At 36.0% G+C, this 22,750-nt stretch overlaps 1 protein-coding gene, 1 long non-coding RNA gene, 1 other non-coding gene and 1 pseudogene across 7 annotated transcripts; 2 read left to right on the forward strand and 2 right to left on the reverse strand.

Annotated features, from left to right (window-relative positions):
- Positions 1–7,067: 7,067 nt before the first annotated feature.
- LOC147502539 (type IV inositol polyphosphate 5-phosphatase 3-like) lies at positions 7,068–16,795 on the forward strand. 4 transcript variants are annotated; one of them, XM_086607319.1, is made up of 12 exons: positions 7,068–7,368; positions 7,491–7,570; positions 7,654–7,765; positions 7,851–7,937; positions 12,704–12,788; positions 12,943–13,047; positions 13,232–14,072; positions 14,205–14,389; positions 15,084–15,192; positions 15,761–15,903; positions 16,058–16,268; positions 16,518–16,795. In XM_086607319.1, the coding sequence occupies exons 2-12, from the start codon at positions 7,541–7,543 to the stop codon at positions 16,539–16,541; spliced, it is 1,932 nt and encodes a 643-aa protein (XP_086463445.1). In that variant the 5' UTR covers positions 7,068–7,368; positions 7,491–7,540; the 3' UTR covers positions 16,542–16,795. The 4 variants fall into 4 exon arrangements, with proteins under 4 accessions (XP_086463445.1, XP_086463446.1, XP_086463444.1 ...); XM_086607320.1 differs by having other exon boundaries at positions 7,279–7,570; positions 16,347–16,795; XM_086607318.1 differs by having other exon boundaries at positions 7,279–7,570.
- Positions 10,032–10,905, forward strand: LOC147502540 (uncharacterized). The gene is made up of 2 exons (XR_015221724.1): positions 10,032–10,320; positions 10,626–10,905. It is a non-coding gene; the product is annotated as an uncharacterized LOC147502540 (long non-coding RNA).
- A 489-nt stretch (positions 16,796–17,284) lies between the features above and the next one.
- Positions 17,285–17,355, reverse strand: TRNAG-GCC (transfer RNA glycine (anticodon GCC)). The gene has a single exon. It is a non-coding gene; the product is annotated as a tRNA-Gly (tRNA).
- Positions 17,356–17,725: 370 nt separating this feature from the next.
- LOC147502542 (putative choline kinase 2) lies at positions 17,726–21,226 on the reverse strand (annotated as a pseudogene). The gene is made up of 8 exons (XR_015221725.1): positions 21,109–21,226; positions 20,599–21,009; positions 20,362–20,483; positions 20,083–20,278; positions 19,453–19,570; positions 19,267–19,314; positions 18,259–18,359; positions 17,726–18,073 (listed from the first exon to the last, which is right to left on the reverse strand). The product of XR_015221725.1 is annotated as a putative choline kinase 2 (transcript).
- Between the last annotated feature and the right edge of the window lie 1,524 nt (positions 21,227–22,750).

The raw sequence follows: 22,750 nt of genomic DNA on the forward strand, positions 1-22,750 counted from the left end.
CCACAAACACTGCACTTTTTATCTGCATAAGGATTGGATTTACCTTTAGGGTGGCGTGAAGGAGCAGAGAAACCGGGTGGAGTAAATGTCTTGCTATGAACAGCCAAGACAGAGGATTCAGTTGATACAGAGCGCCCCATAGCCTGTTTCTCCAATTGCACCTTCTTAATGTAAGCATAGCTTTGCTCCAAGGAAAATTTAGGTTCCTTCGAAGAATCTCTCCACACACCCGATCATACTCGAATCTAGTCCACGCGAAAACATAAGAACCATAATCCCTGACATTGTTGACGTGTCATGGATTACATCCGCAACATTGTTATTCGGGAGGTCACCCTTTGATCAATCTCCTAGAACATGGCCGCCAATTCGTTGTAATAGGAAAGAATGGGTCTCCCGATTACGCCCGGCGCTCAAAGCACTTTGTATTCAATTCAAAAAATTCGAATTTCATCGAGTCATCATAGAAGGTCTTTTCCACGTTCTCCCAAATGTCTTTTCGCAAAGAAGAATCTGTAATATATCGATTCATAAGAGAAATATCCATAGAATCAATAAACTGACTTTTAACATTTTCATTATCTCATTGCCCAAACTTCATAGTCGGGCTTAATTCATATCCGGTTCAACCATTGCATACCAAAAAAATATTTCCCTTCCCAATTCTCGATCCGGCATCCGTATGAGAGAGCCCATATGGTATAGTTGGACTCATCCAATGAAATAGTTTTTGGGAATGCTGAGTTGTCTTGTGGGGTGTAGTGGTGATGAATGACGTTTGAAAAATTGTTGTCAGATTCAGCCAATGCAGAAAAAAAAATACGCGAAAAATTTGGGTTTGAGGTTTAGGTTTTGGGGAAAAAAAATTGGGTTTGAGATTCAAGGATTCAAGGATGGTTTGATTAATGGTTGTAATACGCAGCGGATTTCAATGGTTTGGCTCCGATACTATGTAAAACCAGAGGATTCAATTCAATTCAGTTCTATATTTACTTAATTGAATTCTAAAGAGATTACAATTGTTTATATAGAGTTACAAAAAAATAGAAACAAAAGCAGTTGGTGTGACTTGAGAAACACGAGGTGCGAGGTCGCCTGTTTGTATTGAGAAGAGCTGGTCGGCGCGTTTAAATCGGACATCGGTTATACCCGAGATTTGTGTCGCTCCATCATGCTTTATATGAGCGCAAGTCGAGCTCTATACATAAAAATATATATAAAGCTTTCTACATGTTAAATGGAAAGTTGGAAACCAAAACAAATACTATATGTTAAATTTTTTTACAAAGGCGTAAAAGACCATACATTCTAATCTAAAAAGGAAAATTGGGGACGGAAACAATCCTAAAGTAATTGTTCCCACCATAAACTGCATGTAATAGAACACCTGGCACATCTATATATGAAACCCAGTGCTTATCCTTGCTGGCCTTGTGGATTGAGACGGTGTTCTTGCACGCGTGTTGAGATTGTGATTATCTGAAAATTGCACAATCAATTAATGTAATGTAACAATCCATTAAAAACCAATCCTAAATGCTTGTTGTAACCTAAATTTATATGATTGCCAGACACATCTAAAACTCGATTGCTTGTGTTTTTAGCTTGATGTCGATATTTTGTAAAACACAGATGCGTTTGATTTGTGAGTGCGGGGATAATTTCCCAAAGGATGCTGATAATGTAAAACAGTTTTCCACCATTGGCTCCAAAATCCTGGCCCCGTTTTCCACATGACACATCCATGGATGCCCCTACGTACTTAAAACGAAAAAGGCTGACAAAAAGCTAACAAAAAGCTAAGCATGCATGTGTACTATTAACCCTGTCTATAGGAAACAGTCAATTCACATTATGTTGCAAACAAATAATGATCACTAAGTTTCTTAAAATTAAGTGTAAACAAATATATATATATATATATATATATATATATATATATATATATATATATATATATATATATATATATCGCGGTTTATATGACCCGTCTGAAAAAAGAGTCTATGATTTCCAATTACCAGTGCCACATAATTACTACTGTCGTGGTTCTAGTGAAGGATGGTTGGTTACTGTGTATGAGAAACAAGTGGTTCGTTTGTTAAACCCGTTCTTGTCCGTTGATAATGAAATTGAGCTACCACCTTTGACTGCATTTGAGCTTCATGAAGATGATATGATTGTCAATGAAGCGTATCTATACAAGGCTGTTTTATCTGCAAGTCCAACATCAGATCCTGATAATTATGTGGTTATGGCAATTTATGGTGGATGTTGCGAATTAGCGTTCTACACAGGGGCGGATGCAGGATTCAACAATAGGGGGGGCTACTAACACTAATTCTCACTATTTTTTTTTTTTTTTTTTTTTTGGAGTGAATAGTTACCACTGTAGTTTTGGGTTTTGAGCAAAGTTAGGGGGGGCTACAGCCCGGGTCAGCCAACTCATAGATCCGCCCCTGGTTCTACAAGCCTGGTGATGATTGTTGGACTTCTCTTGATTCTGAATGCACATTGATTGATGATATTGTTTATTGTAGAGATCAGTTTTATGCTGTGGATCATTATGGAGCTGTTTTGGGCTTGTGATGTGAGAGGTTCTCATCCAAGCGGTGTCGAGTTGCATCACCCATTGATGATATGTCTTTTGACGAAGAATTATATAGTAGAATCATCCGGGGATGATACGGAGTTGCCACTTTGTCGCGTGACTCTATATTTCTTTACTAATGATTCAAAAATTTATTACGTAAATGTTTTCCCCCATCACTAATAATAGCTTTTGGAACGCAAATCGAGAGAAAATATTTTCTTTTACTTAAAAAACGGCGGTTTATGATCATTAGCACGACATGCCAATGCCTCAATCCATTTTGACACGTGGTCGATTCTTCCACCCGATGTAAAAGGAAACCATGAGAATTTGGAAAGGGACCCATAAAATTCGATGCCCCATACATCAAAGATTTCCACAATTAAAATGGGATTTAAGGGCATCATATTACATTGAGTAATCGTCCTAGCTGGCGGCGGTTGCATGCTTTTTGCAATGCTCATGTGCATCTCTAAACAAAGCGCTATGTTGGCCAATAAAATTCACATTGTAGAACCTTGGCGCTGTTTTCTTACCACTAAAATGACCACCACAAGATTGTTCATGGCGTAAGGATAACACGTCGTTGTGTTTCCAATCGGGGAATGTAACAACGGATTAGTTAGTCGAACAATACTTGAAGAGGTAGGGATCATCCCAAAATAAAATTTCCGCAGTGGATAAGAACTTTTTTCGGTCATTCTGAGACCAAGATGAAGGGACTTCCTCCGATAACTAAGTAATTTACTATGTCATTACCAAGGGGACGAAAAAATAGAATATAAGTGTTCATATGGAAAGGAATCACATATAGGTTTTGTATTAGTATCAACATCACTGACAAGTCTTGATAAATGGTCTGCAACCACATTTTCGCAACCTTTTTATCTCTAATTTCTAGAGTAAACTCTTGCAAAAGGAGAATCCATCGATCAACCTCGCTTTTACATTTTTTTTAAGCTAATAGGTAAATCTTTCGCATGGTCGTAATGTAGACAATTGTGGAAGAACCGACTAGGTAAGGACGAAACTTATCCAATGCATATACAACGGCGAGAAATTCTTTTTCAGTGGTGGTATAGTTACGTTGAGCTTCATTAAGGGTTTTACTCGTGTAGTAAATGACAATTGGTTTATCTTCTCGGCATTGCCCTAGTACAACTCCAATAGCATAGTCACTCGCGTCACACATTAATTCAAAAGGTTTAGACTAATCAGGTGGTTGAATTATGGGAGCGGTAGTTAAGGCGGATTTTAAAGTCTCAAAAGTTTGTTTGCAATTGAAATTGAAGTAAAAAACGACATCTTTAAGCAAGAGATTGGTTAAAGGTCGAGCAACCTTTGAGAAATATTGAATAAATCTCATATAGAAACCCATGTGTCCTAAAAATGCGAATATAGTATAATGACGCATATAAATAAGACAATGTTAAAACTAAACATACAACGTATTATACATATACTAAAACTTCGGCGCTTGTATTGCATAATAAAAGCGATTTCGCAATACTCATTGAGATTAAGGAGTGTCATATAGAGATTAGCTTCACCGGTAAGTTAGAAACAACTTACCCAACTCAGATTTTAACCTTCGTTGGAATGTTCTCCTCTTTCTTGATAAAATCAAGTATTATACAAGGCGTGTACTTTATCGTGAAAATACTAAACATGCAACAATAGACACTTATAACGTTAGAAAGACAGATAACCATGCAAAATAGTACCATTTATATGTATATATACATTAAGATGCAATTCATGCCCGTTAATCGTATATAAATATTTACGACGTATATGAACATGATTCATGCATATTTCTAGGCTAACACGTAAATAATAATCCATAAATTAGCACATAATAACTACGCATACGACATTCATGCAAAAACAATAAAAATTTGGAACACATTTGCTTCCCGCGCAAGTCCATGAAAAGAAATGAAACAGAGGCGTTTCAATCCGTCGGCGTAATTAATCCCGAAGATATTCAATTTTTATGTCACAGTTCGCAGAGTTAGGCTGGATATGGATCGGTATTTATCGACCGGATCTTTGGAGGTAGAACGGGAACAACAAAAGAGAAAATATACACCAAGGACGCTGGTTACACCTCTGACGATGAGTCCAAGACCGCCTAAAAGCGTGTCGATTATGCCCGCAATGAGTTCAAATTTTTACGAAACCTTAGAAATTTGTGTAGTTTACTTTCCTGTCCTAACTTTTGTCCTTAGAAGTGCAACAAAAATTGAGAGAGAGGTCGAGGTTGTTTTCGAGACAAAAATAACAAAAATAAAACAAAAAACGAAAAAAGAAACGAAAAGGAAAAAGAAGGATGAGAGGGGGGTTCCCTTTGGAGCAATTTCGGTCAGAAGACAAGCTCTTGGTCTTTAGAATGGCGGGCAAATGTTTACTACTCTTGACTTATTTTCCTTTACCATGTATTATTTTAGTTCCTTAGTTTTTAGATAGTTTTGTTTTTGTTTTTGAAAACAAAAGCTTGTAATAGTTTTAATGGAGGAAACCCCACTTCTTCATGCAAGTGAGTGTATAAATATATGTTTTCTTCTTCTTTTAGTTCTCTTTCTTTTTACATTCCACACTTGTTTTAGTTTTAGCCTAAGGATCATGAGCTAAACCTTCTCCTTGTGGGGAGTTAATAACACTCATGTGAGGGAAAAGTCTTGTTATTTGGTTTAGTAAGTGTTTAGGAAGAACAACTAGGCCTACATCCTATCCCAAAATGATAGTTGGTGTAGAGTCTAGTTAGAAATTAAGTGATGAGCTTAGAGATAAGTCATTGTTTGGTTCCACATGCTAGCATGTATGAGCTTAGAGATGAGTCATATTTGTTAGGGATCAAGTTTTCTTTTAGTAGAACTTGTCTATGAGTTCTAGGAAGATTTTAACGCACTTATAAAAATCAAATAACAAAAGTAATCTTCACATGAGGAGAATTAACTCTCTACTTTTGTTTTAGTAAAATTTTATTGTGTCTTAGTTGCATGATTTCGTAACTTAATGTTTTTAATTTTTGTGTAGTAAGAAATCAAATATTTAGTATTAATATAATCATATTTAAACTTACTCACTAGTTTCCTAAAAGAGTAAAAACCAAGTTGTAAGTGGTCCTAGAATTTAGGTTGGTTCGAATTCTTATTCCAAACTATATGAACACGAAGATCGTAAGTAAGAAAAATCTTTGAATTCGTACTTTCGCATAAGAAGAGATTCAAATCTCTAACGTAACAAAAAGTGAATATCAGTGGTGGTGGTAGTGGAAGTGGTGGATGTCTTAATAGCACGGTGGTGGTGGTGTACGGTGATAGTCTTAATAGTATTGTGATAGTGGTGGTGGTGGTGGTGGCGGCGGCGGCAGTGAAGGTGATGATATTGGTCTTAATAACACGGTGGTAGTGATAGTGGTGGTAACACGGTGGTAGTGATGGTGGTGGTGGTGATAGTGAAAGTGGTAGTGGTCTTAATAGCATGGTGGTGGTGGTGATAGTCTCAATAGTACGATGGTAGTGGTGGTGGAGGTGATGATGGTGGTGGTGGTGGTAGTAGCGGCAGTGGTGGTGGTGGTGGTGGCTAGGGCAATGGAGTTATTTGAAGAACAATATAATGAAAAAAGAAGAAGAGATAAATGAGGCTAGGGGTATATGGACGGGAGTGTTTGAGTCATTTTTCAAGTTATAAGACTTATAGAATGAAAATATATCCAATTTTGATATTTATAGAATTGGAGCCTATTATAAGACATTTCTAGTAGAATACCTCTTATAAGAAGCCAAAAACAAACAAAAAAAATGTCCAAAATCACTAGGCCACATCTTATAAGAGGTTAAAGTCTTATAAGAGGCAAAAACAAATGGCCCCTTATTATTCATTTTACTACAATTATAATTGTGAGGGACTTCTTTCAAGTATATTATATTTTCCGAAAAACGACTAGAAAAGGTATCAAACTTTACGCCTTTTGACAATATGGGGACCAAATTTTTTTTTCTGACAGTTTGGGGACCAAACTGTTTGATTTTTGCAATGTAGAAACTTCCATTAAATTTCTCTAACACCGTTTCTAATTTGTATTAATTTGTATTTTTTTTTTCAACATTGCAAATTATAAAATTTATATTAATTTTTTTTCAACATTACAAATTAATTTTCATTTGTATTAATTTATAAAATGAAAATTAATACAAATTATAAATGGTGTTAGAGAAATTTAATAGAAATTCCTACATTGCAAAAATCAAACAGTTTGATTCCCATATTGTCAGAACTTGTAAAATTTGATACCCATTTTAGTCATTTTTTTTTGTACATTTTCTGTCCAACAATGCCACTACCTGACATACATCAACAAACACATGTTGCCATGGATAATTAACCAGGACTTAATGTTTAATCAGACCTCGGAAGGCAAACTCATACTCAGCCATTATAAAATAACAAATGATATCTAGTGAGCAGCACAGTAGAGAGACAAATGACCACCCACGCATTATTTGAAAAAAACAAAAACTCCTACAAATGCTACAAATTATACAAACTAACAATAATGTTCTGCTCCCATTTACAGAGGCTGGAATTGGTTCCTGTTAGTGTCTACTGACTAAATACAAAATCTAGCAAAGAGCCAAGTACGAAGTATCATATTATAAAATTTTAATTGATGGACCGACAAGTAGGGGCTATAAAAAACAGAACCTTCCCAGATCCTGCTCCAAAGTCCAAATGGCAAACCAAAACATATATACAGTAGTATTATGAAGGTTAGTGACACGCCAATCACATTCTCTCAAATTTGAGCTACAGTTTTCTTCTACTCAAGAGGTCAACCACACCTGTTCCGTTTCTTCAAACTATTAACTAAAAAATCTCTGTCAACTTTTAGTAAAAGCCAGTAGCTAGTTGTGTTCTACTTCAGTGTACTTTTTTGCATTAATGAAGTCAAACTCAAGGAAACAAGCTGAGGTATGTACTTTGCTTACTGTGTGTGTGTTTCTTGTTAATGGGTATTCTCCCTTGGTTGATGTGTTCTGTTTTTCAACTATCAGATCCTCTGGCCAAAAATTGTTTTGAAGAAGTTGCTTAATATTAGCACTAAGGATTCTGATTTCTTGGCTGACTCTGATGAAGGTGAAAGTGACTCCAATTCTGATGATGAAGGTGAGAATGGACTACTTTAACTGAGGGACAGTTTCTTAACTTGAGTTGAAATTTCAGTCCCAGTTATGTGTTTTTCTTTTGGCAGAAATTGGTGGGTGTAGTGAGAAGTTCATTGGTGTGAAGTCAGGCTTGAATTACAACAAGGAAGGTGAAGTTGGCTTTGAATCTAATGGTAATTTGTTTTATAACTCAAAGTTGATTAATTTTTAGTCTCATTTGTTGGAAATGTAAGAAAATGAATATTCTTTCTTGAAAAATAAACTATTTCATAAAAAACGAGGCTTTATGTTCCTGGAGGTCCACCTTTACAGCTATACTCTTAAAATGTGTGGATTCCCTTTTCCATTAAAGTTTTCACCTCATTAAAGTGATTGAGAATGATAAAAGAATATCAGCTTTGGAAGTCACATGGATTTTTCTCCTTTTTACTAAATTATATGTCTCACGGGAATTTCTTTTTTTTCTTCTTTAATTTTCCTTTTGAAGTGTCATTGTATATGTGCAAGGACACGATTTTTATTCCTTGTAGTTTTTGATCGAAGAAGTTATTATATTCAAGAGTCTTGTGGTACAGTTTTAGTAAAATGGAACTACTTATGAGTTATGAATGAAGTTATCAAAGCCTTATATGGAGAATTTTGAAATATTCAGTTTACTAGATAACTGCTAAGCAGTGGGGGCGTGAGCGGAGAGTGGAGAAGAGAGAGGAAGAAATGGGTTTGTGGGTGGGGAGAGAGTTAAGATTTGGTTGAGAGGGAGAGGGAACGAAGGAAGGAGAGGGAGAGAGAGAGAGGGATAGGTGAGGACAGACAGATAGAAACCTACCAAACAATTTTTTGTTCCACGTACCTCCATTCCTCCCAAAAGCGTTTGCTCCGCTCACTTGATTATAAGTAAGGCCTTGGCGCCTCGACATCGTATTAAACTTCGAGCGCGCCGCTAAAGTTCCGATAAGCGAGACTTGCCGTCAACATTTTCTAAAACTGTACAGATTTTTGTTATTTGTTTCTATTTTCTTGTTCACATGTATAGTAAAGATTGATATCAATCTTAGGACTTGTAATCTTTATATAAATCATTGTATGTAGAGCAGGGATCGGGTTGGGTTCCGGTCGGATATGGCTATATCCGAATCCGAATAGTTTCATAATATCCGAACCCGATTATATCCGAAATTTAATATCCGAACCCGATTAACCCGATCGGATAACACTAAAAATTCAAAAAAATTCAAAAAATATATCCGGGCCCGAACCCGAAACCGACCCGAATAAATAAACGGATATAAAAATCGACCCGAATCCGAACTATTCGGGTTTGGGTCGGGTCGGATTCGGGTCAAACCTGACCAGATTCCCTGCCCTAATTGTATGAGACCTAAAAATAAATCAAGTAAATATTCTCTCAAATCAATCTCTCTCTCTAATTTATCATGGTATCAGCCTAATTTCGATCCAAACCCCAACCCTAACCGTTCTAAACTTCTGCCTCCTCTCAATTCTCAATGGCCGATGCCTCAAACACCAATAATGACTCTCCTCCAGGTTACGATGATTCTTTCTTTGTACACCACTCAGATAGTCCCACGACTATTCTCGTCTCTCCTCTATTATCCGGTGATAATTATCCGACTTGGTTACGGTCTATCTCTAGAGCCCTTCGAGCAAAGAATAAGTTTGGTTTTGTCGATGGCTCTGTCATACCTCCCACTACTCCCAAAGAAAAATACAAGTGGTCGTGATGTGATGACCTCGTTGTTTTATGGATTCTCAATTTTGTTACTCTAGATATCCGTAGAAACATCCTTTATGCCGACTCTGCATCCGAAATCTGAAAAGATCTAGGTGACCGTTTTTCATAAATTAATGCACCCAAGGTCTTTCAACTAAAGGATTGCGTCACTCTTCTCAAACAAGACAATTGTCTGGTATCTGTTTACTTCACTTTGTTTAAATTTTTATGGGATGAATTAAGTTATTTGTCTACCATGTCTGCTTGTACTTGTGGTAATACATCTATCTTTGCCAAAGAGATTGAAGATGGTCGATTACATGAAATTGAAAGGCCTAGATACTCGTTTTCAATCCATTCGTGAGTCAAATTTTCTTAATGGATCTTTTTTCTCGTATGTCCAAGATTTATTTTTTAATCCGACAGGAAGAGAAGCAACAAGAGATTCATGCACTCTCTCTTCCTTCTGCTCCAGACATTGTTGCCCTGAGTACCCACTTTTAAAAGACTAATTGGGCTTCTTCTTCGAAATCAGGCCCGTCTAAACCTCCGGCACAAAAACACCGTTCGCAATGGCTTGAAACGCGTCGCCCGCGGATCTGAGGGCAACCCGAAGGCGCGACGCGCTCGTCCTATTCTCGCAATCATCGTGAACGAAGTGGACATCATATTGGTACATGTTACAAACTGCATAGTTGTCCCCCAAGCCTGCTCAAGCCAATTCGGTTGCTACGGACTCCAATTCTTCTGTTTTCTCCACAAAATAATACAACTACTTGGTTTGCTCGATTCAGATAGCACCACTTCACAAGCAAACCTGACAGGTATTTCTCTCTCGTGTTTTTCTAAATCCATATGGATCATCGACTATGGTACTACCTATCATGTCTGTTCATCGTTACATCTGTTTTCTCATTATCATACTTGTTTAACACATTCTACTCTTAAACTTCCGGATGAAACCGACCATTTAATCACTCATGTTGGTAGTGTTATCCTCTCTCCTTTATTACGTCTTGACAACGTTCTGTTTGTTCCCACCTTTTATTTTAACTTACTTTCCATTAGTGAACTAGTCAAGTCTCACCCTATCTCTGTCACGTTCACTAGTGATTATTGCTTTTTTCAGGACCAGTTATCGAAGAAGAAGATTGGATTGAGACGGCTTAATAGGGGACTCTACCATCTTCAACTAGCTTTCGTTTGCTCTTCTCACAACTTCACCACTAATAATTTATGGCATTATCGTTTAGGACATCTCTCTTCCACTCCTTTGCAGATTTTAGCTAAACAATTTCCTTTTATTTCTAGTTTCAATAATGCTACTTGCCATGTATGTCCGCAAGCTAAGCAAACACGTTTATCTTTTTCTCATAGTTCAATAAAAACTATTAAACCTTTTCAAATGATGCATTGTGATATTTTGGGTCCTTTTCATTTACCATCCTATTTCAATGCTCGTTTTTTCCTAACTATTGCTGATGACTTTAGTCGTGCTACATGGATTTATCTTATGATTGTCAAATTTGAAACTGTCATGCATTTACAATATTTTTTTGTCATGATTCATACTCCATTTCATTCTACAATAGATTCGCTCATATCTGGCCATGACAACATTGATGACCATTTTCATAAAATCCAAGTCTTTCTATCCGACAATGGATCTGAATTTATATCCCATAACATGCAACAATTTTTTTTCCAAACATAGGGTTATCCACCAACGTAGTTGCGTTGTTACTCCCCAACAAAACGCTGTTGTTGAAAGAAAACATCATCACTTACTCAATATTGCACGAGCATTACGTTTTCAAGCTCATCTTCCGTTATCTTTCTGGAGTGAATGCATTCTCACCGCAGGCTATTTCATTAACAAAATTCCTAGCCCCTTGTTAAATGGCAAATCACCTCATGAGCTTTTGTTTACAACACCTCCCTCTATTGCCCATCTTTGTGTTTTTTGTTGTTTATGTTTTGCTCATAACACTTTCATTAAAAATAAGTTTGATCACCGAGGTAAACCTGTCATCTTTATTGGTTATCCTTATGCTCAGAAAGGATATGACATTTATGATCTATCTTCCAAAAAAATTTATACATCCCGTGACGTGATTTTCCATAAGCATGCATTCCCCTATCAACATTTATCTTCCCCACCATCACATCTGCCTGTTTATCCTTTACCCATCCCAGACAATAAAACTTTCGACATTCAATCCTCTCCTGTAGCTCCAGTAATAAGAGCACACACGCCCTCGATCTAAGCGCCGTCGAGCGCGTGCCAGCCGCTCCCTCTGTAACTCGGTGAGTCGAGCGCATCTCCCGCCCTCCCTCCTGGCAATCTTCCATCTGTTACTCCATCACCTGCAATTTTCGGAACTCCCTCAGCCACCACAACTCAACTTTCCTTTTTCACCTCGATCTACTAGAGTGCGAAACCCCCCACCACTTCTCATCAAATATTATCACTGCCCTACTATCACCAAGGCACCTACAGTCCCTCGTTTGGCCAACCTTATCTAATCGGACTCTAAGGTAACACGGTCTTCCACTCCATATCTTATGACTTTCTATGTTTCTAACACTAATTTTTCTACTTGTCATAAAGTTTTTTTGTCTAAAGTGTCATCTTCAGTTGTTCCTACATCTTTTTCTCAAAATTTGTCAAAATTCGAATGGAGAGTCGCTATGGTCGTTGAAATTGCGGTTTTGGAAACGAATAACACATGGACTCTTGTTCCATTATCCTCTCATCATAAGCCTATTAGTTGTAAATAGGTTTTTAAGATTAAATATCATTCATATAGTTCTATTGAACATTACAAAGCTCGTCTTGTTGCCAAGGGTTACAATCAGATTGAAGGCCAAGACTATCATGACACTTTTGCACCTGTTGCTAAATAATCAATCACTCTCTCTAATTTATCACAGTTAGTCACATATGGCTTACGTAAAATGATTAGTTATCATTATTTCACCGTTGTTAACTATTACCAGTTTGAGCAGCTATCTTGGTGTTGCTCCTTTATTATGTTTCTTTTTTGCTTCATTTGGTAGTTTTTAATTGAGAACACCAATTTAGTTGTGTAGTTTGAAGTGATCAATATCTTCTTTTATTCAGCTTTCATATTATTTATTGTTGTTGCTAAAAGTTCCAGTGAGACGTGTTATTCTATTGATTAACTTCCAGGCATTACTCTGCAGGGATATTCTCTGAGACTATTCCAAAGTTAAGACGGCGAAATTCAGAGACCCTACGAGCACAATATATCAATAGCAAAGAACTCAGGCATTACTCTTCATCCTTTTTACACTATATTGGAATCTTTGCTGTTAATGTGTTTTCCCCTGAATCAACATTATCGAAATTATATAAGAAGATCACGGAGTTAGGACCTGGGGTGGTCCTATTTTTCTGATCATTGGTGTATTTTTTATTCAAGAATTTGTGTAGGGACATGGAATGTTGGAGGAAAATTACCAGCAGATGACCTGGATATAAGTGATTGGTTAGATATGAACCAGCCTGCGGATATCTATGTGCTTGGGTAACTCTCACACATAGATTATTACAGTTGTTTAGATCAAATCAACATAATCTTAATCTTATTTGTGTGTGCGCGTTTGTGTGTGTGTGTGTTTTTTTTTGAAGTTCAATTTTGTTGGTTCCATGTGTTTATTGAGTGTACTAGTTTTTTTTTCTTTCCAACTTATGCTTCACAACTGTTGCAGCCTTCAGGAGATTGTTCCATTAAATGCTGGGAATATCTTTGGCGCGGAGGACAGCAGGCCAGTTCCAAAATGGGAAAATATCATTCGTGAGACATTAAACAAACATCAATCTGTCAAGAAGTTCAAATCCTTTAGTGATCCTCCTTCTCCATCCAGATTCAAGCCATTAGATGATTTTCCAGATATTGACGATGAGACTGACAGTGACAGTGGCGAAGCCGAGGTTCACCCATTGAATGATGAGGGTGACAGTAATGATGATCTATCTCTTATTTGTGAAAATGAGTTCACATGCGCTGAAGGCACAGTCTACTCTGAAAATGCCAACTTCGATGCATCAAAGGAGCGGATATTACAGAAACAATTTTCTTCACGAAAGAGATTAAGTAGGTTGAATTGCCTTCGGATGGAAGATTGTGCAGAAACTTCAAATGACCAACAGAAAAGCATATTGGCGAGAACACTTAGTGTTTCAGAAAAGATAGGTTTGAGCTGGCCTGAGCCACCAATGGACTTAATTACGCAACACGTTCTAGAGAAGCCAAATTCCTTTAGATCAGTTAAATCCTTTCGATCAGTCAAATCATTTAGATCAGTCAAGTCATTCAAGACTTCTTCGAATGAGAATAATATAGGACTAGAAGAAACATCATTCTTCGATCAAATTGATCTTGAAACCATGATGGCTCGGAAGAGAAAACCACCTTTTGTTAGGATAGTAAGCAAGCAAATGGTTGGGATATATCTTTCTGTATGGGTTCGTAGAAGTTTACGTAAGCATGTTCACAATTTGAAGGTATCTACTGTTGGTGTTGGTGTTATGGGATATATTGGCAACAAGGTCAGTTTCATTTCTTGCTGTTTATATCATAAGTATATTGTTTACTCCTTTGGTAGTCTCTGGTTCAATTATTTGCAAGCATGGCAGTCTTCGTAGTTGTAGATATATCTTACTTATTAATTGTTGTTACAGGGATCAATATCTGTCAGCATGGCTATATATCAGACACCGTTTTGCTTTATCTGTACTCACCTATCATCAGGTGAAAAAGATGGCGATGAACTTCGGAGAAATGCAAATGTGCAAGAAATACATAGGAGGACCCAATTTCGTTCATTTTCTGGCATTGGCTTTCCCAAAAATATTCATGACCGTGAGTAAGTAAAAAAACTTCAATAGGTAAAGGACTCACAAATCACAGTGTTGTAGAAAGGAATCACGATGTTTGGTAATGGTGCAAAGGGATTGGATTTCACCAATGATGCATATATTTTCAAATGAAAATAGTTTTCCAAGATCCTACAGTTGTGGTTCGGTTTGCAAATGAAGACGTACACAAGGCAAGCTCCTTTTGTGTACCCTGTTTCTAAACTTGATTAATATGCACTTTCCTCTCCACAACATCGTGATTCCTTTCAACTGACAATTTTAACTTACTCTTGAATATCTTGAGCAAATTATCTGGATGTAGCTGGCAGGAATAACATCATGACACAAATGGCTCAATGAATTTCTGTTTTTCTTTAATTTACTCCCACTTAATATTCTGACCATAAACAAAACATTCTTAAGAGTCAAGACCACGACAAAGCCCCAGTCCTCAGTAATTAAAGCTTTAAAACTAAAAAAAAAAAATATGTATACTGTAGATGGACTCTAAGAGAAGAAAACTTTGTGCAATATTTATGTATGACTGTCTTCTTTTCTTCACATTGACGGAGATGCAAATGTGCATGCCTCAACTATATGCGTATAAGAACATTTACATCCAGATGGTTATCTACTGGTGAAATTGGTTATCTGTGGTCTTCCCCCTTTCTATATAAATAAGTACCATTGTTCTATTTGCAGGAGAGTTATATGGCTTGGAGATTTGAACTATCATCTCAATTTATCTTATGAGAAAGCACGAGAACTCATCTCCAAGAAAGAATGGTCCAAGTTGGCTGAGAAGGACCAGGTATGAATCATTGTTTATCATGGACATGCACCACAAATGTTTATTGCAGTATGTGAAGTTCTCATTTCCTTGAAATTTACTTAATTACTTGTAAATATGCTAAGTTACATTGACACGGATATGTGTGTCCATATCCAACATGGATACAAAGTGTCTAACACGGTGAAACATAAAAAATTGAGGTGCATCACATACAAAATGAGGTTGGTAAGTCATGCATTCTTCACAGAGTAATTCCATAGTTGGTATCAAAAAATTAAAAATAAATTCCTCAAGGAAAAATTCTGAAAAGATAAGGATAGGACTAGATCATCATGAACTTTCATACACAAATACATGGACTTTCTGGCCTTAACAGAACAGCTCCGAAATAGTCCATTTGTCATCTACCAAGTGACCAACAAGGAAAGTATATGTTCTACCTAGTCTAGTCTAGACATAATGTTCTAGAGTTTTGGCCCCATCATGTATTTCATTCTTTTAATGTGGTCTGTCTTTTAAGCTAAATCATTGATTGTCAAGTTAAATTGTTAATCGTTATAGACTCTCTTTCACCTTATTGTGGCAGCTGGTCAGAGAGTTAAAAAAAGACCGTGCATTTGATGGTTGGACAGAAGGAAGTTTAAACTTCCCCCCGACATACAAATATGAGATTAATTCTGCTAGATATTATGGAGAGGATCCAAAGGCTGGGAGACGAGTACCTGCATGGTACGTATTATTAATTTCTTCATGTTATTTAGTTGATATTTCATGTAGCTGGCCTGTTGTAATAGCAATTTGGTACAATTCAATGCTCATGGAAAAGAAAGAAAGAACCTAGATGGTGTATAACTGGTCTTCTAAACTTTCTTCAAACATTCAGGTGTGACCGCATTCTTTCATTTGGAAAAGGATTGAAGCTTGTGAGTTATAAGAGTACTGAGAAAATGCTTTCTGATCATCGGCCTGTGACTGCTGTTTATGTGGCTGAGGTTGAGGTGTTCTGTCATAGGAAACTACAAAAAGCCCTCACATACACCGATGCAGAGATGGAAGACGATGATGTCATAGAAGATATGGAATTATATGGAGAGGTATTCATTCTGCCTTATGCATAGATCTAGCGAACTAATCAAAGTTGCTTCAGTCTCAAATTGCATGTGTTATTGCAGTAAGGGTATACTACTTGACAAGCAAGCGGACAAAGAATGCTGTACTTGTTAACATTACGAACTCAAATATCATTGCGTACATCCTTTTGGACATACTTTTGAAGACAATAATACGCCAGCCTGTCCTTTGCATTTTATCTCATCCAATGTGTTGATTTTTTGCTGATGCAGGATTTTTCCAGGTGTGAGCATTGATATGGTAATTTTCATAGATAAAACCTTGTATGCTTGGCAAATAGGGTGACTGCAAGAGGTTCCAGTACCAGAATGTTTGTGTCTTCATCCGTATTCCATCGATGGAGATTCATTTTTCATCGCGAAAAGTTGTAAAGCTTGTCTTGTGTGTACTGTATATGATATATGTTCGTTGTAAATGTAAAAAAAATCTATCTGATTCCATATGTACTACAGTTGCACTAGAATGATACATTAATAAGGTGAGTTCTCAATTTTTGTGTGCAGTGAGTGTTCTTGAAGTTTAGGGCAGATAAACAGAGTACAGACCAAAGCCCAAAATATCGATATCGATGAATGTATTGGTGTACTAAAAAATTGATATATATCGGATATATTTTTTTTGGTGATTAGTCCAAATTATTTAAAATATCAGATATATCAGAAATATCAGAAATATATCGAAAATATATTAGAAATATTGGATTTATATTAAAAAATGGTCAAAAAGTCAACTGATATATATTATAAATATTAGATATATCGATTATATCAGCAATATAAAATTTTATATTGGAAATTCTGATATATATCGGAAAAAAAAAAGTTTTATATTCGGTAGATATATATCAAAAATATCGATATCTGTGTACCAAAATATCAATATATATCAACAATATATCGGATATATCAGCGATATTTTGGTCCATGGTACAGACCACAAACATACCAAATAAAAATCTTTTAAAACACACAAGAATTATTGCACCAGCCGGGAATTGAACCCGGGTCTGTACCGTGGCAGGGTACTATTCTACCACTAGACCACTGGTGCTTCCGTTGTTAACAAACGAATACAGAATAATTTCATAGAATATAACGAGTAACCAATGCAACAGAAACAACAAAAGATAAAATTAAGGCTAATAAACTGAACTGGCCTTTTCATCATCAAATTACATATTCGAGAGAGACGGTTTTGAAGCATACGGCAAGCTTCAAGTCTTCTACGTTGGCTCTATGTTGTGGGGCAGTCTACGTTGACATTGTGTACAGGGGCAAGCTGACATGTCCACAGACGAGCTGATGATTAAGATTCTGTCCAGATTTTACATCTTCTACTCATAGATTTTGGGGATGTCTCTAGTTGGATCAGTGCAGATAGTAGTCATCGACAGAAGAAATGCACTCAACTGCAGATCCAATTATATTTATAAGTTTGCAACCAACGTTTTATTCATTTAACAATTATTACAATCTTAGCAATCATGAGTTTTATTCTACAACAATCCATTCCACAGATTACAAGCTTCATGAAAAATTATCACCACGTACTTTAACTATATTTTACAAGATTTTATAGAATGGAATGAAAATATTTACACGAACTCTTGGTCCCAGGAAACATGGTTCAGGTACTAAGAAACTACTATACAACCATCCTCTGCAACATCTTTAGAATCTTCCAAGAGTACGGATTTACTTGACCAGTACTGCTGAAGCCTCTGCCTTGCATACTCCATGTAATCAAAGTCGATTTCATTTACTTTTTCCTGTTGAGTAATACCATGTAAAAGGAAGTACCATTAGTTCCAATAAAGATGAAGATAATTGACGTTTTTTATCATCAGCAGTTGAGTTGCCTTTCGAACTAGACGATCTGCTAGGATGCTCCATCTCATGATGGGATATTATATCTTGAAAGTGAGTGTGTGATAAGAATTAGCGTCAATCTTACCGATATTATTCCCCATAAACCCCAAAGTAGATGGCTGGCGAGTGTATACTTCTCTGCATCTTGGACCAGCTGCTGCACTTCAAAGTCGCTAGGTTCATTGCCTGAGTGGTAATGCAATTTTCACATTGACAAAGTTAGTATGTCACTATAACAGATTAATAGAAGCCATAATAAGAGTATAAGACCACAATATCTCAAACTTTGGCCCATCCCATGAAGGTTAAGGTTTATATGTATAAGTTCAGGATTTTTTTTTTGTTCCCAAAATGAAAAAGAAAACTCCTTCAATGTGCAAGTCCATAATATCCATAACCCACGAAAGAAAAAGAATAATGGTTACTAAATGATATGATTCTTCAATAACAAATAAAGGGATCCAGGGCTCTTAGATTTTATGACAATCTTTTCAAAAAAATATGTTTTAGAACTTAGAACAATAATTTACATGACGAACAATCCTTTCTCTAAAGTTCAATTTAATACTGTTTAAAGTTTTTGCTGTTGAGAATGTGAAATTACTCGTACAAGAAAGCCGTATATGAACCAAGATGAAGTCTAATAGCTTGGACCATATGATAGCCCATAATATCGGTCAGCCTGACATCTGATCAAGGTAACTTAGGGTATTTGTCAAAGCAATATAAGCAAATATGTATCATCCTGGAGAACTGACATTGAATCAATCATATCAAACCCATGTGGAATCCAAAGCATTTGAATTTGGATCAATGAGTTACCACACACATAATCAAATTGGATTTGTTGCAAACAATTTAACAAGCTGCTTCGCGCTAAATTTTTTTAGCTGTTCAAATACTATTGACATTGTAGCCAAAAAAGGCTATCTTGTTCAAACACGTAACCATGTTTTAAATAAAATTGTAATGTGCCCTTCCTATTGTTCGTGTTTAGTTCATTAACGCCTAGTTTTGAATCAAGTCCGACACGGTTCAGGGCCTACTTGTATATCTGGTAGCGACATGCAATAGCAGAACATAGTCGACTAACCTGAAGAATTCAGATATGCACGCACAAATATTTCACGCTCCTCTAAACCTGTTGCATAAGCAGCCCATAACGACTGGAAGTAATTAGTTATGGTTGGAGTGAAACGTTTTATGGTGCATGCATGCATAATATAGCTTTAGCATTTTAGAAAGGAAGCATCTAAATAACAGATTTTTCTCAACTGACCTGGGTATTTATCATAATCAAGAACATGAGGTGTTTCAGAATGATAATCTGCCACCATTTCACAGAAGTGATTTGCAAGATCAAACGCTATGGGATTGTAACACGAATACTCGTAGTCCTGTAAAGAATAAAGAATCAGTAACATATTGAACTTTAAATTGATTTATCTTCCCTTTGTAGCTGCAAACAAAAACCAGAGTGGGGGATATGTTACAGCCCAATGGTTTAACCATAAATTCCCTAGATATAGGCCCATAATTTGACCCAAGAACTAGATTGTTCCTTAGATGTTTTCTACCGAGAGTTTCTTTATAGATATGTTGTGGAAGCTTTCTACAATATATCTAGGTTTATGGCATGTGGAATATCTAGCAGTTTATATATTTATAGAGTTCTAGAGATAAGAGACTCTACAGAGTCCAATAGGAACATTTGAACTTTCTCATGTCCAAATGGTAAAGCGACCTTGATTGTTCTCTTACAGCTCCTTTTTAATACAAAACTATATAACAAATATAAAAATTTCTTATTCTCACAAAACCATCATAAGAAAAACCATGGATTGAACAATGTTGACTGTGAGATAACGTGTCTGTGTGCACAATTAACAATTTGAGTATAGGTACTTACAATGATAGTTACTACTCTGGTCTCTTCGTCCATCATGATATTCCCATATTGCAAGTCATTATGACAAAATCCTATGCATTGGTTTTCCCCTGATAACTCCTTTTCCAATCTAGAAATTTCCATCTCTATGGCATCCAACTTAAATGCTTTCACTTCGTCGAGGGAACATAACCGCTTTGATGCGCTCAACCAATTTCTGGAGGAAACAAGAAACGGATCATTCAACTTCAAAATTTTAATACTGACAGGAGCTTAAGCTTCGGGGGAACAAATGTGTACCTCAATCTGTTCCAAAGCATTACATTTTTTGGACCGGGCATGTGAAGATCATGGAACTCCCTAAGTTTGGTTGCTATCAAAGCAGATATTTCTGCGTCACGCAAGTCAGTGGCTGATAATGTCTGAAATTCCAATAGAACACATAACCGTAATGATGTCGATTTAAGAATGGCTATAAACATTGTACAATTTCACCCCGAAAACGACTCAAAATTAGAAATCAAAATAGCATATTACCCGAGCATGTATGAATTCCTCAACACGGCCAGTTGGGAATCGTCCCAAAAGACGAGGCCCCTGCCCATGCTTTGACATGCTTTCAAATGTCATAATCTCGTCATTCCGGTCAAAGAAAACCTCCACACCTTCACCGTAAATCCTAACCAATACTTTTCGAGGAAGCTTTCCTTTCTCCGTGGACCAATTTACTTGAAAAACTGCATTTGTCATTGCCCCCTTCAAAGGTGTCACCTCCAAAGCACTGGAATCAACGACATCATCCCAAGCAGAAGCCAGTGAATGCAAAATCTTCTTTTGCTTCTCCCGGAAGATGGCCCTCCACACTGTTGTTCACAACATCACCATTCTCTACAGCCATCAGAAAAAACACCTACAATAATTTCCACTATACTATGAGTGACCCTTTGTCTGTAAAAATAAAAATCAAATCAAAGGATGTAACCAAAATATAAAGTTTTGCAATGATATGAATCTTGAAATTTAAAACAGAGGTGGGGTAACGTTTACCAGTGAGTCAAAGAACGTGGGAGATAAGTGGGGCGTGTGTTCGGGTAATGGGACGACGTCGGTGTGTTAGCGTAAAAGAGCTGCTGCAGCATCTCCTTATTTAATATTATTGCTCCTTTTTTCAACGTTGACGAAAGCTATAACAACACAAAGTAGATTCCGCAAGTCAACATCTCAAATCTAGGCAATAGCGTTTCTAGACCGCTTTGTTTTTGCCAGGCCTAGATTTAGATAATTTTGTCAAATTTCAATCACTTATTATAATAAAAAAAATATATCCATTAGAAAAAAAAAAAAAAATTTACTGACAAATCTGTTTTAAATGTGACCAGTAACTTTTTGTTGGGGTTCGAGCCCCGATCATCATCCCCAAATTTTTTGAGGTGAGTCCGATTAAAGCTCTATCAATATTTTAAAAGTAGTGTTAAAAGTCGATAAAAGTAAAATTTAAAAGTCGATAAAGTAGTTAAAATATTTTCATCTCTATTTTAATTTAAAATGTCGATAAAAAATGTAGATGTAGAAATTTAAATACGCCGACTTTTTGATTTTACTTTATCGACTTTTAAAGTAAAATAAATTTATTTTAACTACTTTATCGAACTTTTAAATTTCAACTTTATCGACTTTTAACACTACTTTTTAAAATAAATAGAGAGCCATTGGACTCAGCCTTAGCTCTATACCTCTAACATCATCACGCAAAGATTTACCGACTTTGCTAGTCGGCATATGCAATCCACTATAAAAGTCGTACAAGATAAGCACAACTATGTCATTGTCACCTTCTTTATTTGGCAATTCCTTACAAGAAAAATCTAATAAAATGGGCCATTATAAAAAGAAAAGGTCATTAACTCATTTGGTTCCACATATTAGGTACAAGTTAGACTCCTAGCTGAAGAACAAGTGTTGGTTACGTATTTAATAAAAATATCAAAGACTACGACTACTATCTGTCATTCTCATTTAACATTAGGACAATGTCAAAGTACACCAGATCATAGTACAAAATATTAGGAAATAGGGACATATCGACCTTTGAAATCTCAAAATATATAGTCGATATATCGGGGATAATTTACAATTTTACATTGTGCCAATTGAAAATATCAATGATTTGTGATGATTTATCGACACTATAAGAGATATTAGTGGTATTTTATACAATATATATCGACATATAAGAGGATTATTAGTGAAAATTTAAAATGTTAAATAAAAGGAAATGAACTAAATTAGTAAATCAAGTCTTTTGTGATAAGTTTTTAATTTAATTGTTGCAAAGTTATAATGATTTATTTGGCAATTTCACGTTAAAATTGATGATGATTGACACATAAAAGGAATTTAAAAACTAACAAGAAAAAAAATAAATTATTAAGAATGAGAAAATTTGGATCAATTGATTGATCCGAGATTTAAAAGAAAAATATAATTGATTCATCTTCCATTTTCATCAAAACCCTACCTTTGAGCTTCATTCAACCACACACAACTCCAATTTGTCATCTTTAATTAGTTTTATCTTTGAGATCTTTTTGAGGAAGAAAAAATTAACAATTTTGAAGGTGGGTTATGAATTGATGAAAAAATAAAATGTTCAAGTGTTGTAAAATTTTGGAGGAATTGGCTTGGAAAA

The sequence above is a fragment of the Coptis chinensis genome, chromosome 4 (assembly GCF_015680905.1).
Source record: "Coptis chinensis isolate HL-2020 chromosome 4, ASM1568090v1, whole genome shotgun sequence".
NCBI classification, from domain to species: Eukaryota; Viridiplantae; Streptophyta; class Magnoliopsida; order Ranunculales; family Ranunculaceae; genus Coptis; species Coptis chinensis.